Source organism: Morone saxatilis, unplaced genomic scaffold (assembly GCF_004916995.1).
Source record: "Morone saxatilis isolate NCDOM2014 unplaced genomic scaffold, NCSU_SB_2.0 Contig24, whole genome shotgun sequence".
NCBI lineage: Eukaryota > Metazoa > Chordata > Actinopteri > Moronidae > Morone > Morone saxatilis.
The window spans coordinates 23,970,899-23,984,221 of NW_023339807.1; the positions used below are offsets into that span (position 1 = coordinate 23,970,899).

The window sequence follows — 13,323 nt, forward strand, 5'->3', positions numbered from 1 at the left end:
CCAGGTGGTCCTGGCCAGCTGGTACCGGATGTACACAGGTGTAATGGGCTACTTTGGGATTCCCACAAAGATGTGCTGGTCCATTAACAGAGGAGAGGGACTCACTCCTGTGGACAGCTGTGAAGGTACAGACTGCCTCCAGTCTGATCTGCAAATACATCACAACACACACACACATCCAGACAGCAGGTTGAATGATGACTACATTACACAGACAGATAGATCACTGTTGTGACCTGGAGCTACACATTTAAAATGCTCACAGAGTCTCGCACTGACTTGACTGGATGACAAATTTCTTCTCAGACTTTGCCGATTTTCTTCTCTAATGGAAAGATGTCAAAACAGCTTCATGGGGAGTTGGCAGTTAAGAGAAAATGCATACATTTTACAAAAAGAATTAAACAAAGGAATCAAGTCTTTATAACTACTTTGTACTTCCAACAGAAACACCTTAAAAAATGTCATTACTGGCAAACTACTGTTTTTACCTCCAATCCTCAGCTCTGAGTTTTACCATGCATAGATTAAAAGCAGTAAAACATAATAATCTTATCAATTAGACTGCAATTATTTTGTTATTATTGATTAATTTGTTGAATACTTTTAATTAATTATTGTCATTAATAGATAAGAACGTTGAGTCATTGAAAATAATGAAAAATGTTAACTTCCCAGAGCCTAGGATGACAGCTTCAAATGGCTAGTTTTGTCTGACTAGTTTGAAAAAATGCTGAAATGATTTATTGATAATCCAAATGGTTGTCATTTTCTGTCCATCAACTAGTTAATAGTGAGATTAACAAAGCAAGGCTCATCATGTCAGGCGTTCCAAGCAAAGTTGTGACATTAAGTATGTAAACAGCAGCAAAAAGAAGTTGGTAGAACAGCAGTTATAACTCAGCAAGGGAAATATGATTATTATCATAATAGCCTGAGGGAAAGAAAAATGCTTTTAACCTATTGCACACAAATAGTTATCTGATATTTGTTTGCAGCAGCATTTTCTCGAAAGCTAAATCTGCTGACAGTAAACAAGCAAAGCAACTGTTGTCGGCTTTCCTTCACAGCGCCGTAATCTATGTGTTTCTGTCAGTCTCATTAGTGAAGCGCGGCACCCCAGGGTCGATGTATGCCGGCTGTTTTCACTGTGTTTACATAAACCTGACGCAAGCGGCCTTGCATAACAGCAAACAGAAAATGGGAACATTTCCTGTAACTGTCAGCGAGTGCATTATTTTTGTGAGGCGCAGAATGACAAAGTAGAGAGCGGGAAGTCTATATTACATCTTCACACTGAGCTGGTGTTGGAACGAGCTCTCCCTTTTCTGTTTGTCCTGTGATTTACCGTCCCATCACGCTGATAAAATGGCTCTTAGTAATGTCAACACACTTCCAAACATCTTGTTTGTCATTACAGCCTCGTCAATCCCGTCTGTGTAAATGCTAATTTAGTAAGGTGAAATGAAGTCAAGTCAGAAAACAACTACATCCACCCAATGAAGGTTTGAGTACAAATTGAGGAAGTTTCTGTAAAATTAGACACATTATTATTCAGTGTAATGTTCTTACTGTTTCTGTCAACACACTAGCTGAGCAGCGGGAACGTAAATGCTCCGCAGGTCTCAAATACGCCACGTACTCTCCTGCTAATTTCAATTAGCTTCGGTTTAATTTAAATCTGAAATGTCTGTCGTCTCTATGGTCTCCCCCTGTAAAAACAGCTTGTTGTCCCTTCAGGTATTGACATTTTTATCTTTATTTGAAAGCCGACAGCAGAGAAGTAGCAGGAAATGTGCCAAGGATTATAAAGGCAGATAAGCCAAGTCACTTCTGTGGTGGGAGGCCAAATCAACGGGGGCATATAAAGAGTTAAATTATGCTCTATTATTCATATGAAAATACAAAATGGGTTGGTCATGTGATTATGTGCACTGTACAACATTACACTCAGACTATAAGTTATACCTGACTTGGATGTCAAACACTAGACATAGCGTACAGAGCCACAATATGTAACACAAAAACACATAAACTAATTCAAACATTTTACAGCACATATGTACACTGTGCATTATTTTGGATGGAATGGTGTTTTTTTAGGTAATATGAAATCACAAATGGGATTACATGGCAGGAAATAAAAACAGGCCACAGAAAGCCTGCAGCAGGGGATTGTGGTATGTGAAATCCTCGTAGGGAGAGCACAGAGACCATGAATGTATCCGCCTGGCTAAGAGCTCTGCAGAGACGCTGCCTGCCCTTACACTTACAGTCTGAAGGAGACTTGTGCATGCCCCTTCCAGACTGTTAAAGAAAACAAAGACATAGATTTCCTGTCTTCTTCCGGACCAGGGATGATGACATGGTCAGTGTCTCACATTTAAGGAGCTGCAACCAGTGAATGTGTGGCATTTTTGGATGATGAATGACTTAAATAGATCAATCTGTTATCAATTATCAGTGCTCATTAGTTTCTTCATCCACAGTTGATCAGTTGTTGTAGCACTAGTTTCAGTCTCCTCTAGTAACCCTCTACTCTAAAAAAAGGCTCAACATCTTCTCTGTGTCTGTCTGGGTGTGTGTGTTGTTGTGGATGTTAGGGATGGGCGACCCGGCGTTTTTCTACGTGACCTGTGTGTTCCTGCTGAACGGCGCGATGATGAGCCTGTTCTTCATTTACGGAGCCTACCTCAGGTAAGTCCACTCCTGCCCCGGCCCCCGGCCCCGAGGCTCTGTCCTCTCATGCTCAGATACGCATCACAGACGAGTGGATGAGTTTTTACGGTCCGTCTCATCCCTCGGCCGTCAGCTGTCAAACACGGACAGAAAAACAGCTTTGCGATTTCTCTTCTGTCTATGTATATATAATATATATGGATTTGAGACATCAGACTGAGAATGACCTTTCTGAATCTGTTGTTTGCTCTCTAACTCTCTTCTCTGACGTCCCCACTTCTTTTCATATTTCCTGTCTAGTGGCAGTCGACTGGGTGGCATTGTTACCACAATGTGTTTCTTCTTCAATCACGGCGAGGTGAGTGCACTGCCCTTTCTATCAGCGTCAGTGAGTGAGGAGAGTTAAAATTCGTACTACAATTCTCTGCAAGTCTCTCTAGGTGTAAGCTTCTGAAATGTGTAAAACTCAAAATGAAAAAGCTCTCAGAAAAGCAGAGGGTGGTTAATAGGGACTCATTTTAGCCCTCAAAGGAGCTTAGAGTTGGTTTTGGCTGGCATTCAAAGCTGAGTCCCTCCACCCACCTCCTTCTCTCCAGTTTCCTTCAGAACAAATAGAAGGTCTCTGTTTTTCCAGATCAATACGCCGACATTCAGTCACACATACACACACACTCACAGGTGTTTTCGACCCTTTCAAACACCATTGTCTCCCCTTTCCAGTCTTTTCTTTCCTCTAAGTACAGTGGTGGGTTGTGACATTTCAGGAGCATCTGTGTTTCTCCCTTCCTTTTTGTTGGATGAAGCAGTGGGCTGGTAATGTAGCGTGGAGTGTTTGGAGGTGACAAACACGAGTTAGATTGTGGTGTGAAGTGTGTTATTACGTATAAATAGCGGTGTGGGATTTTACCGAGCGACACAGAAAGGTTCCCCTTTCTCAAAAATGCGTGCTAGCGAGAGAACAGATAAAACAGGGATGTCCCAGTTATTTTTGGCTGCGATCACAGTTCTGTGCTACCCAACATCTGACGATACACAGTCAAGTCCGATAAAATGACACAGCTGGCCAATAAACACTCAAACTACAACTTGAACTTGAAAATAATTAATTCTGTAAAAAGAACTGTGCCGAACATACTCGGTATAGTCGCATACATAGCATCAGAAGATATGCAGTGTTGATTAAATGTGTATCTGGCACATTGCAATAACAGCTGGAGGCTACTAAATTTGTCACACCTCATTTTTCACCATCTGCTTGATCAAAATACTGAAGGCCCTGATTCAAAACCATTAAGTTTATATGGTTAGATGATTATTATGATGATGTTTAACTGCGAGAACGTGACACGATGCGCTAAATCGTTTAACCAGAGAAGACTCCTCTATCAGGTAACTGCTAGCTAGTTTCAAACTAGTGATTTAGAGCTTAAGAAATGTCTTTGTTAGTAAAGACTTTAGTCATGTGTAAATCTGTTGCTAGGAAACCTCTATATCAGGATGTCACTGTAGCATTACAGACGAACATAACCTGCGTCCTTCTTATTCCACATTACGTCTTTTAGTCCTCACTCTAAATGGGTCACATATTAGCAAGCTCACCTGGAACCTGGCACTCAGTTGCTGTTAATATTTAGTAACAGTGCTGCAGGGAAACAAAATGCTGTTGAATTATTACACTTGATTTGCTTTTTTAATGTGCATGTTTTCTTTCTGTGTTATCAGAGCACTCGTGTGATGTGGACTCCGCCCCTGAGGGAGAGCTTTGCCTACCCCTTCTTAGTCCTGCAGATGCTCCTTCTCACCTACATCCTACGGTAAACTGACCAGCAGCCTCTAGTGGTTCAGATTGTCCCGCTACAAGTCTTTCATACCCTGTTAGCAAATTCTTTTATATTACAACATAAAAACACACAAATAATGTAAGAGTAAAAGTCATTTTGAAAATCTCAACTTGTCATGACTCACAGTGTGCCTGTTGGTGCACATACAGTGAACATTGCCAGTAGTGTCATCACACTCCTCCATATAATTCTGTCATAACACCTGCAGCTTTAAAAGTTCTGGTGGAACACAGTGGAACATTGTACAGCGCATTAGTTTGGTATTCACTCCCCGAATCTAACTTTACCTTAGTGCTTAGATCTTTTGTTTAGCAAAGACATAAAACACGTGGGAAAGCATCTGTTTTTCTTTTCATTTTAATACCCTGTTGAATATGTGAAATGACAGAAGTAAAGACTAACAGACTGCAGGCTACAGAATAACAGTTTGTCCTGTGTAATTACTGGGGAGAAGCAAAGCTAGCGGCTATTGTCTGCTCAGTAGTGCACTGAAGAAGACAGCGTGGTGAGCGGTGTACTTGTCACACAGACTAGTAATCTTCTCAGTGCACATCAAATAGTGGTCGCCACCTTGTGTTGTGTGAGTGCAGCCAGTAAACTGGGACTTCTTCTTCCTCCGGCTTTAAAAGGAGAATGAACTACGTGTCGTATTTCTGATGCTGGCTCAGTACATAACCGGGTCTTTGTAGTACACTCGGAATGAAATTGAAAGTGTGTGCTTGTGTATGTGTGTGTTTTCTCAGCCGTCTTAATGCATCTTCTCTTATCTCCTCTACACCCACACTCTCTTACCGCTCTATTTCTCTTCTCCCCCCCCCCCCCCNNCCCCCCCCCTCTGTCTCTCTTCTCTCTGCAGGACCCGGAACCCAAGCAGGACAGCCATGGTCGCTCTTGGCGTCTCCAATTTGTGCTTCATGCTGCCTTGGCAGTTCGCCCAGTTCGTGCTGCTCACTCAGGTAAACAGAGAGCAAAAGAAACAGTGAGAGAGAATGTGGGAAGAGAGGAAGAAGGGGCAGAGAGATTAGGGAGAAAATAAAGACTTAGAGAGATTAGAGGACTCCGGCAAGGAAGGTACAAAGAGAGCAGAAATTGGCCAGGATGGCAAAGACACAGAGGCAGGAAAGAAGAGGGATAAAGATACTGAAATTACAAGAATACGTCATTCACGTCCTTATTTCATACACTTTTCATAACCTACGGTAGATAAATGTGCACATAAAATGAGAATATACTGATTCTTTCAGAGTTGCAGACAAGTTAAAGGAAAAAAATAGTAGGTTAAAGAGTGTAGGCTGGCAGACAGCAGAGCCGTAGTTTGAACCACGACTCCAGCACAAACAGGTCACTGCTGCGAGCTTCTGTGCTCAGCAGCAGTTTAGCCCACGCTGTCAGCAGCCCCCTCAGGGCGCCGCTGCTTTCTGTACGGGGAGTTTAACACGAGGCGAGTTATTTAACAGTTCTCTTGGTTTTTTTTGTTTCATATTTTTAAACTGCTAATTGCACCTGTTCGCATGATCCACTGTATGGGTAACCCACCCTGAGGCCAAATACTGTACATCCACCCACACTGCTCACGCCTCAGTGGATACATATACTGAATACACACTGTCTGAAAAAGATTTTACAATCACAGAATTAGGGACGCTATTACAATATTCTTTTGTTAGCTCATATCCCTTTATTTTATAATTACATACCTGTACATAACTATAGAGCCTGGAGTGTGTGACCGAAATAATTATAGATTTTTACCGGGGTTTAATTATAGTGCTTTAATAAATTGATCAATTTTAAAAAACTTTAATAAGCAAGTTTGCATTTTAATTTGCAAGTATGAAAAAATAATAAGATAAAAAGCATCTTAAAAAGTATTTTTCTATACTTTGTAGTATAAATTACATTTAAAAAAAACGTTTTTTTTACAATTTTTAAAATTCATCACTTGGAAAAATAATTCCATAACTGGAATGATTAATTGGCAAATTGAATGATGTTTTTATGTAATTATACTTCACTACTTTAGAGTTGTATAATGCATAATTTAAATTCAAATGCATTTAATAGTGTGAAATGTAAGTGTGAAGTGTAATAGTGGAGCGATAACAGGAAATTAAGGAGAGAGAGAGATCAAAAGTTCCGCAGCTGGGTTTGAACCGGTTATTTTGTCATTCATGATTAGTGTCTTAACCACTATGCCATTGGGGTACCCTATACTGCGTTTTTAAAATTGATCAGTTTATTAATTGATCACAATCAAACACATCAGATCTGCAATTGTTCCAGTGGCACGCTTCAGGCGTCATTCATAGATACATGTACATTTACTCAATGTAGAGTTAATGTAATTTATTATTTTTTAATCTTACGCCTCCATTGCAGCACCGTGCATAACATAAACTACTGGACATGCACTACAAATGTACTGTGGATATTTAGTTTAGATTTGGAGTTAAAGGCAAGCTAAGTTAATTTGTATAGTAATTCAAAGTGCCTTACATAACATAAAAAGGCATTAAGATAAGATATAGAAGAAACACAAGGCAATATAAACACACTGCTCCGAGGTTTTAGATATGGTTTTATTCCCAAATTTTACATTTACACACATTTTTTAAAATGAAAGTGTGTGCTTTTTTAATGTATTGTGTTTTATACCTACCTTCTAATAACCCAGTTTTCTACTGGGAATAATAAAGTGCTCTGTCTATCTCTTTTTTAAAGCAGATGTGGTAGTAGAAGTGTGAAATGATAAACAGTTGACATTAAAATCCAGTTTCTATCAGAAGTGCTTCATATTTGGCAGCAACAACCTCCGCTCATGTGGAATTTCAAAATTTTAAATATGCAGCATCTGTGCCTGGCTCCAATTATTAGAGCTTCTCAACAGTTTTTTGTATATTGTTTAGTGTTAGAGTTTATTGTTAAGGTTGTCTATATTTTCTTCTTTTCCAGGTGGCTTCTCTGTTTGCTTCTTACATCCTGGGTTACCTCGCTGCCGCCAAGATGCAATCCATCCTGGTCACTCATATGGTACAGAATCCTACATCAGTCCATCCATCATAGAGTGTTAGGAGTGTTTCTGTTCCCTCACTGTACATATTTCTTTGTCACTGGTGCATGTTGCAGTGGCACTGGTTTCATGTATCACAAATGTATATTCGCTTTCACTGTGTGTTTGGCTCATGTGTTGTCCCCAGCATAAGTGAAAGTCTTTCCAGCTTCTTTCCTCTGAGCTGTAATGTGCTCTGCCTCGGTTCTCCTTATCGCTCAGCTCCTCGGCCGGAAGAATTTTATGAGCCGCGAGGACAATGCCAGCAGAGACAGGGATGACTTTTTTTTAGCATTAATGATGCCACTGCGCACGCACGAGTGCCTTTTTAGCATGAAGAAGGGAGGATATGTGGGCAACTTAGTTCACCCTGCTAAGGACAAAAGTATATCTGTGTTGATGTGAGAATGTGTACAGATGTTTTTGTTCGTGTGTGTGTTATTCTGGCCGCTGGTTCCTCTCCTCCACATTCTTTCCTCCTAATCCCCTCAGCATGCCAGGCTGTTAGCCAGGGACTGTGTGCTCTACAGATAAGGAGAAGGCCCTTTGTGGTGAGATGGTGGAGATTTGTGTCAGAGGAAGGCATATGGCTCTGCATAATTTAGAGAGCTTGGCAACGATGACTTTGGCTTTGTGTGTGAAAGAAAAAAAAAAAACGCACAACCAGGCGTGTGTGTCCTCTATGACCTACAGCGATGTTAATGAGCCTGAGCAGTGTCACTTGTTACAGGGCATACAGACGTGTAGAACTGCAACTACTGAATGTTTTAATTATCAATCAGTTACTTCTATAATTAAGTGTTTAGTTTTTAAAATGTCAAAAATAGAGTATATGGCCCATCGCAGTTTCTTTGAAATCAAACCAAAACTCCTTAAAATTTCAAAAGCTGGAATTAGAGAATAGTTGATATTTTAGCTTGAAAAATAAACAATTAGGCTTTTTTTTGTGCTGAAACAATACTGAAAATGAATCTGCAGTGATTCTGACTAGATTAAAGGACCAGTGTGTAGGATTTACTGGCATCTAGCAGAGAAGTTTTAGATTGCAACCATTTGAACACAATTCTATCTTCCAAGCATGTAAGAGAAACTCCAGTGGCTGCAAACATGAAAGGCCCTATCTACAGTGTTTGATTTGTCCGTTCTGGGCTACTGTAGAAACATGGCGGTTCAATGTGCCAGAATCTGTAGAAGAGGACCGGCTCACTGTGTAGATAAAAACAGCTCATTCTGTGGTAATGAAAACACAACAATTCTTATTTTATACTATATTATACAATAATGAAAACATAGCTATGAATATTATATTCCATTTCTTACATCTGACTCATAATGTGGATATATTTTTCAATTCAAAATGTAATTTTTATTCTTTCAAATGGGTTAAGCTACTCTTTAATCTTTCCACGTACCCCCTGGCAACTGCTGAAATACTCCGCTGTGTCACCACTGTCCACACAATGCACACTGGTGCATTATTTCAATCTTCACTGTGGGATTAAGCATCAAGAGTTCATTGAGTAGGATTATATTGTGCTAGTGGCTGCGTATTCAAAGTTTATTGCATTAGTTTAAATCTGTGGAGTGTTTTCAACAACACTGGCACCCAGAAAGACCACCCTCCTGCTATAGAGAGACAGTTATTTTTTGCAGGCGACAGTGAGGACAGTAAGGAGTGTTTTTATGAGGCCACTGGAAACCTACAGAAGCTGGCCATGTCTCTGAGCTCACTGCCAAGCTTGCGTGTTTGGCCTTATTACAGCGACAGATCATGGACATCAAGCTGCTGAAAATCACTGGTTACCATAGCCAGACGGGCTGCGCTGTACCGTCCACAGCCGCGTGGATGACCTCAGGAGCGTGATGAATGACACCTCCTTCCTGTTTTCATCCTGCAGATCACTCTCGGCGTCTGCTTTATCCTGATGTTTGGCAACTCCATGCTGCTCACGTCCTTCTACGCCTCCTCACTCGTCTCCATCTGGGTGAGCTGGACCTTCGAGTGCGATGTAGCGTGTGTACAATCATTGAATGTTCTGAGATTGATAGGATCAGACAAAAAATGTTCAGGTTGATCAATGGATCCGGCTGGTCTAAAATAACAAATACATTTTCTTTGTTTGAGTATATGGTATTGCAGAGGTAAAGCAACTAAAAATACAAAACCATGATAGAGATCATACATATGTTGGCTGTGGATTATTTTCTTTATTGTGTTTTGTGTTGTTGTTTTCAGGCAATCATTGCATTGAGGGATAGATTTGCTCAAGTCTTCAAACCTGGCATCGTCATCTGGGTATGTAGAATTTACTTCTCCTTCATGTGTACATATTTTCCAATGGTCATTAAGTCGCGACCCACTTTTAAAGAATTAACCAAGCAAAACATTTCTTTAACACAAAATATACTCATTTTTTCATCCCTACATTCAGGGAGCGTGCTGGACGAAAGGCCTTGCATACTTCTACACACATTGACACATTGACACACAAACACAGGCTGCCAAAATTGATATTACACACGGAGCAGTCATACAGCTATTAAACACACAAATACAATACTTTTTTAACATAAAATGCATACACATTTTCACCCGTGCACATTACTTTAGTTTAATAATAAACTGAGAATGAACATCACAACTGCTTGCTGCTGATTCTTATGAATGTGAACTAAATTAAGAACATAACTGTGTTTAACACAAAGTAAGTAAGGCCTACAAAATGGGCTGTTTTCACTTAACAGAAATCTGTGGAAGCTTTTGTGTTCAAATAAAAGTGAGACATCTAATAACGAAGCATTTAACATTGATCCCACAGCAGCTCGGGGCTTTGATTACAGCTTCCTGCCTGAGTTGTGTGTGTGTGTGTGTGTGCGTGCGTGTGTGTACTTGTCAGCCTGTCAGTGTGTATCTCTTCTTCCTCCTCAGGTCATGCAGGGTTTGGCTTGGGTCGGCTCCACAGTTCTGCTCAAATTCATGCTGTCCACAGTCCTCTGTGCCTCGGATGATGTAAGATACAATTAGTTATAGAAATTAAATTCCTGATATGATTTATATTTTTGTTTCAATGGGTTGCCATGTTTGAAGAAAGAGGCAGGAATGTGGAAAATTTAGTTTTATTTTATTTAGTAGTAGTAGTAGTAGTAGTAGTAATAGTAGAAGTAGGAATTAAAGAAAAACTTACATATATTTTTTTTGTCTTTTCCAGGCTCACATCAGTGGACTAATAAAGTCTAAGTTTACAAGCTACAAGGACTTTCACACTCTGATGTACACGTGTGCTGCTGAATTTGACTTCATTGAATTAGAGGTACGTTTTCATCAAAATCTTCATTCATCATCCTTGTAAGTTTGTGTGCTTATGTGTTCACTAGGGCTGCACATAACAGTTATTTTCATTGTTGATTAGTCTTGCTTGGTTGTCTTGTTTTGTCCACAACCAAAGATATTCAGTCTACTGTCATACGGGACTAAAGATACCAGAAGATATTCACGTTTGAGAAGCGATTAATTGATTTTTAAAATAGTTATTTAATTGACTAACAGCAATAGTGTTAACTGATATAATGTTACTTTCATGTGGTTTGTGAAAATCCTGCCAAACATTTGCTTTCAAAAGGCCCATCAGACTCCTGTGAAGATTTCAGAAATAAATTAAAATCTGTTTGGTATCAAAGGCTTGTATTTTCTCCCAGCAGGTGTCAGTGTATAGGGAATCAAATCTATGCTAACAGGAAAACCTGACAGCAAAAGCTGGCAGCTCATTTTGAGTTGAGTTCTGTGCTAGACAGCGGCCTGGTTTTGTGCTTGTGCATGTGCATACAGGTGGTTAGAGTAGAGTGTACATTATTAGATAGCTCTGTCTCTCTCATTTCCTACCATAACCTACTCTGTGTGTCTGTCTCCCTCCCACTCAGACTCCCGTACGCTACCTTAAAACATTGCTGCTGCCCATCAACATGCTGGTGGTTGCTCTCATTGCTTGGAGGGTAAGTCTTCTGTACCTGTACACTTGGGTTTGTTTTGAAAAGTGGCACAGTTCAAGTCCGGCTGCAAAACATGAAGAGGACATGAAGGAAAGTGAAGAGCTCTGAGTGAAGTAAAACAGTCAGTAGGTTCAGTAGCTTATTCCTGATTCCGGAATCATGAAATATTATGGGGGGGAGGGGACATCCGAGAAAATAACTATTTAAGGAGCTGCTCTTTATGTAGTCTAATCTCATTATGCCTTGCCCACGCTAAGCTAAGAATACATGAGTCGATTTGACAAAGCATGGTCTGCAGTACATGAGCTGGCTGTTAGGAAGATCCTCTCATACACTGCACTATTTGTTAGAAACATGACATATTAAGGAATATCCTTTGCATTTCATTCTAACCATTTGTCCTTTTTCAGACTCTGCAGGATATAGTCCGGTTCCTGAGGGACGGAGGGAAGACCGATGATGTTGATGAAGCTGCAGGGTGAGACCTTCTGAGGCCTTCTTGCTGGCCTGATTTCACTATTCTTACATGTTCGCTATATTATTACAGTTTTAAATAGGAAAATATGATATTTTGGACAGCTGAGTTCATATATTTCTGTCTGTTCCTTGTTGCAGGTCTGAAATTGTCGGAAAAGGAGAGGTGAGAAAAAATACTTTTCACACTAACACCTCGTTTTGTGTAGTTCCATTTTTCTAAACCGGATTTATTTGATTAGATTGCTCCAGCGCAGTAATGTCTGCTCAGTTACCGCATCCCAAAGTGATTTTCATCCCTTTTTTCATTACTAAGAAATGAAAGGCAGCTTCCCTTTCTGCTCTGAAATCACACTGTGCTGCCTTTTGTCAGCTTTCTCCCAGCTGCTTCATGTCATTTTCTGTAATATCATTCCCAGGGCAGGAAAGCATTCTGATGTTCATTTGCCAGCCACACAGTTTCCCAGATAATTGCTTCAATGTTTCTATATGGCCCAATGAGTAACGCTGCAGAGACCCAAGCGTGTCCTCCTTCCTCACAGGGAGAAGAAGTCCTAAAGATCAAAGCATCATGCAAATGTCATTACACAGTCTGTCCAGCAAATGTAGCTTTTCTTCAGAGTTCAGATCAGCTGCCTCTCAAGAGATCATAGTTTCACTCAGCGTAGGGCTGCAGTGTATGATTTCTTTATCAATTAGGGCTGTGACTTTAAAAATAGTCTGAACAATTTAGAACAGGGAATTAATGTGAACACAATCATAACCTACTTTGCAAAATGAACGTTCAGCGACAAGCTTATGTTACTGTCATCTTACATCAGCAATCCAGGATTTTTCCATCCATGGTGTTGAATCCAAAATACTTCCTCATATTATATCTCAGTTAGTTTGTTGCAATAATTCAGGGTTACCACGCATCCTGGAAAACCTGGATATTTAGAGACTTTCCAGTCATAGAAACACCTGGAAACTGATTAAAATGACTAAGTATACTGGAAATAATATATGTTGTCTTGGAAATGTTATTGTATTTTAGGCCTTCACTCAGATTGCCTGTTTAAACAAGGGTTAGAGGAAAACTGTAGTAAACTGTAGTCAGATCATTGCGGCTTGGGCTGTGGTGAGATCAGCTGAAAGCGAGCTAATGTTGGGTGTCCTGTAAAGGCTGACCACCCAGCTCACATCATCATCACCCTGCATCATTTAAAAAAAGGAGGAATAAAACTGCGAAAAATTTGTAAATATGAGGCCTACCAGTAAACGATATGACCGTTTGTGAGAAAGTGCTGTCCT

The 13,323-nt window shown here is 40.2% G+C and overlaps 1 protein-coding gene across 1 annotated transcript in view; it reads left to right on the forward strand.

The window, feature by feature from the left end:
* Positions 1 to 13,323, forward strand: part of dpy19l1l (dpy-19-like 1, like (H. sapiens)) — a gene marked incomplete in the record, with an annotated part of 24,755 nt that overhangs the window by 4,047 nt on the left and 7,385 nt on the right. Inside the window, 13 exon segments of the mRNA XM_035671663.1 lie at positions 5 to 125; positions 2,604 to 2,697; positions 2,980 to 3,037; positions 4,402 to 4,493; positions 5,377 to 5,476; positions 7,473 to 7,550; positions 9,468 to 9,554; positions 9,806 to 9,865; positions 10,499 to 10,579; positions 10,779 to 10,880; positions 11,488 to 11,559; positions 11,967 to 12,034; positions 12,172 to 12,196. Coding sequence (XP_035527556.1) covers positions 5 to 125; positions 2,604 to 2,697; positions 2,980 to 3,037; positions 4,402 to 4,493; positions 5,377 to 5,476; positions 7,473 to 7,550; positions 9,468 to 9,554; positions 9,806 to 9,865; positions 10,499 to 10,579; positions 10,779 to 10,880; positions 11,488 to 11,559; positions 11,967 to 12,034; positions 12,172 to 12,196 — 1,038 coding nt within the window.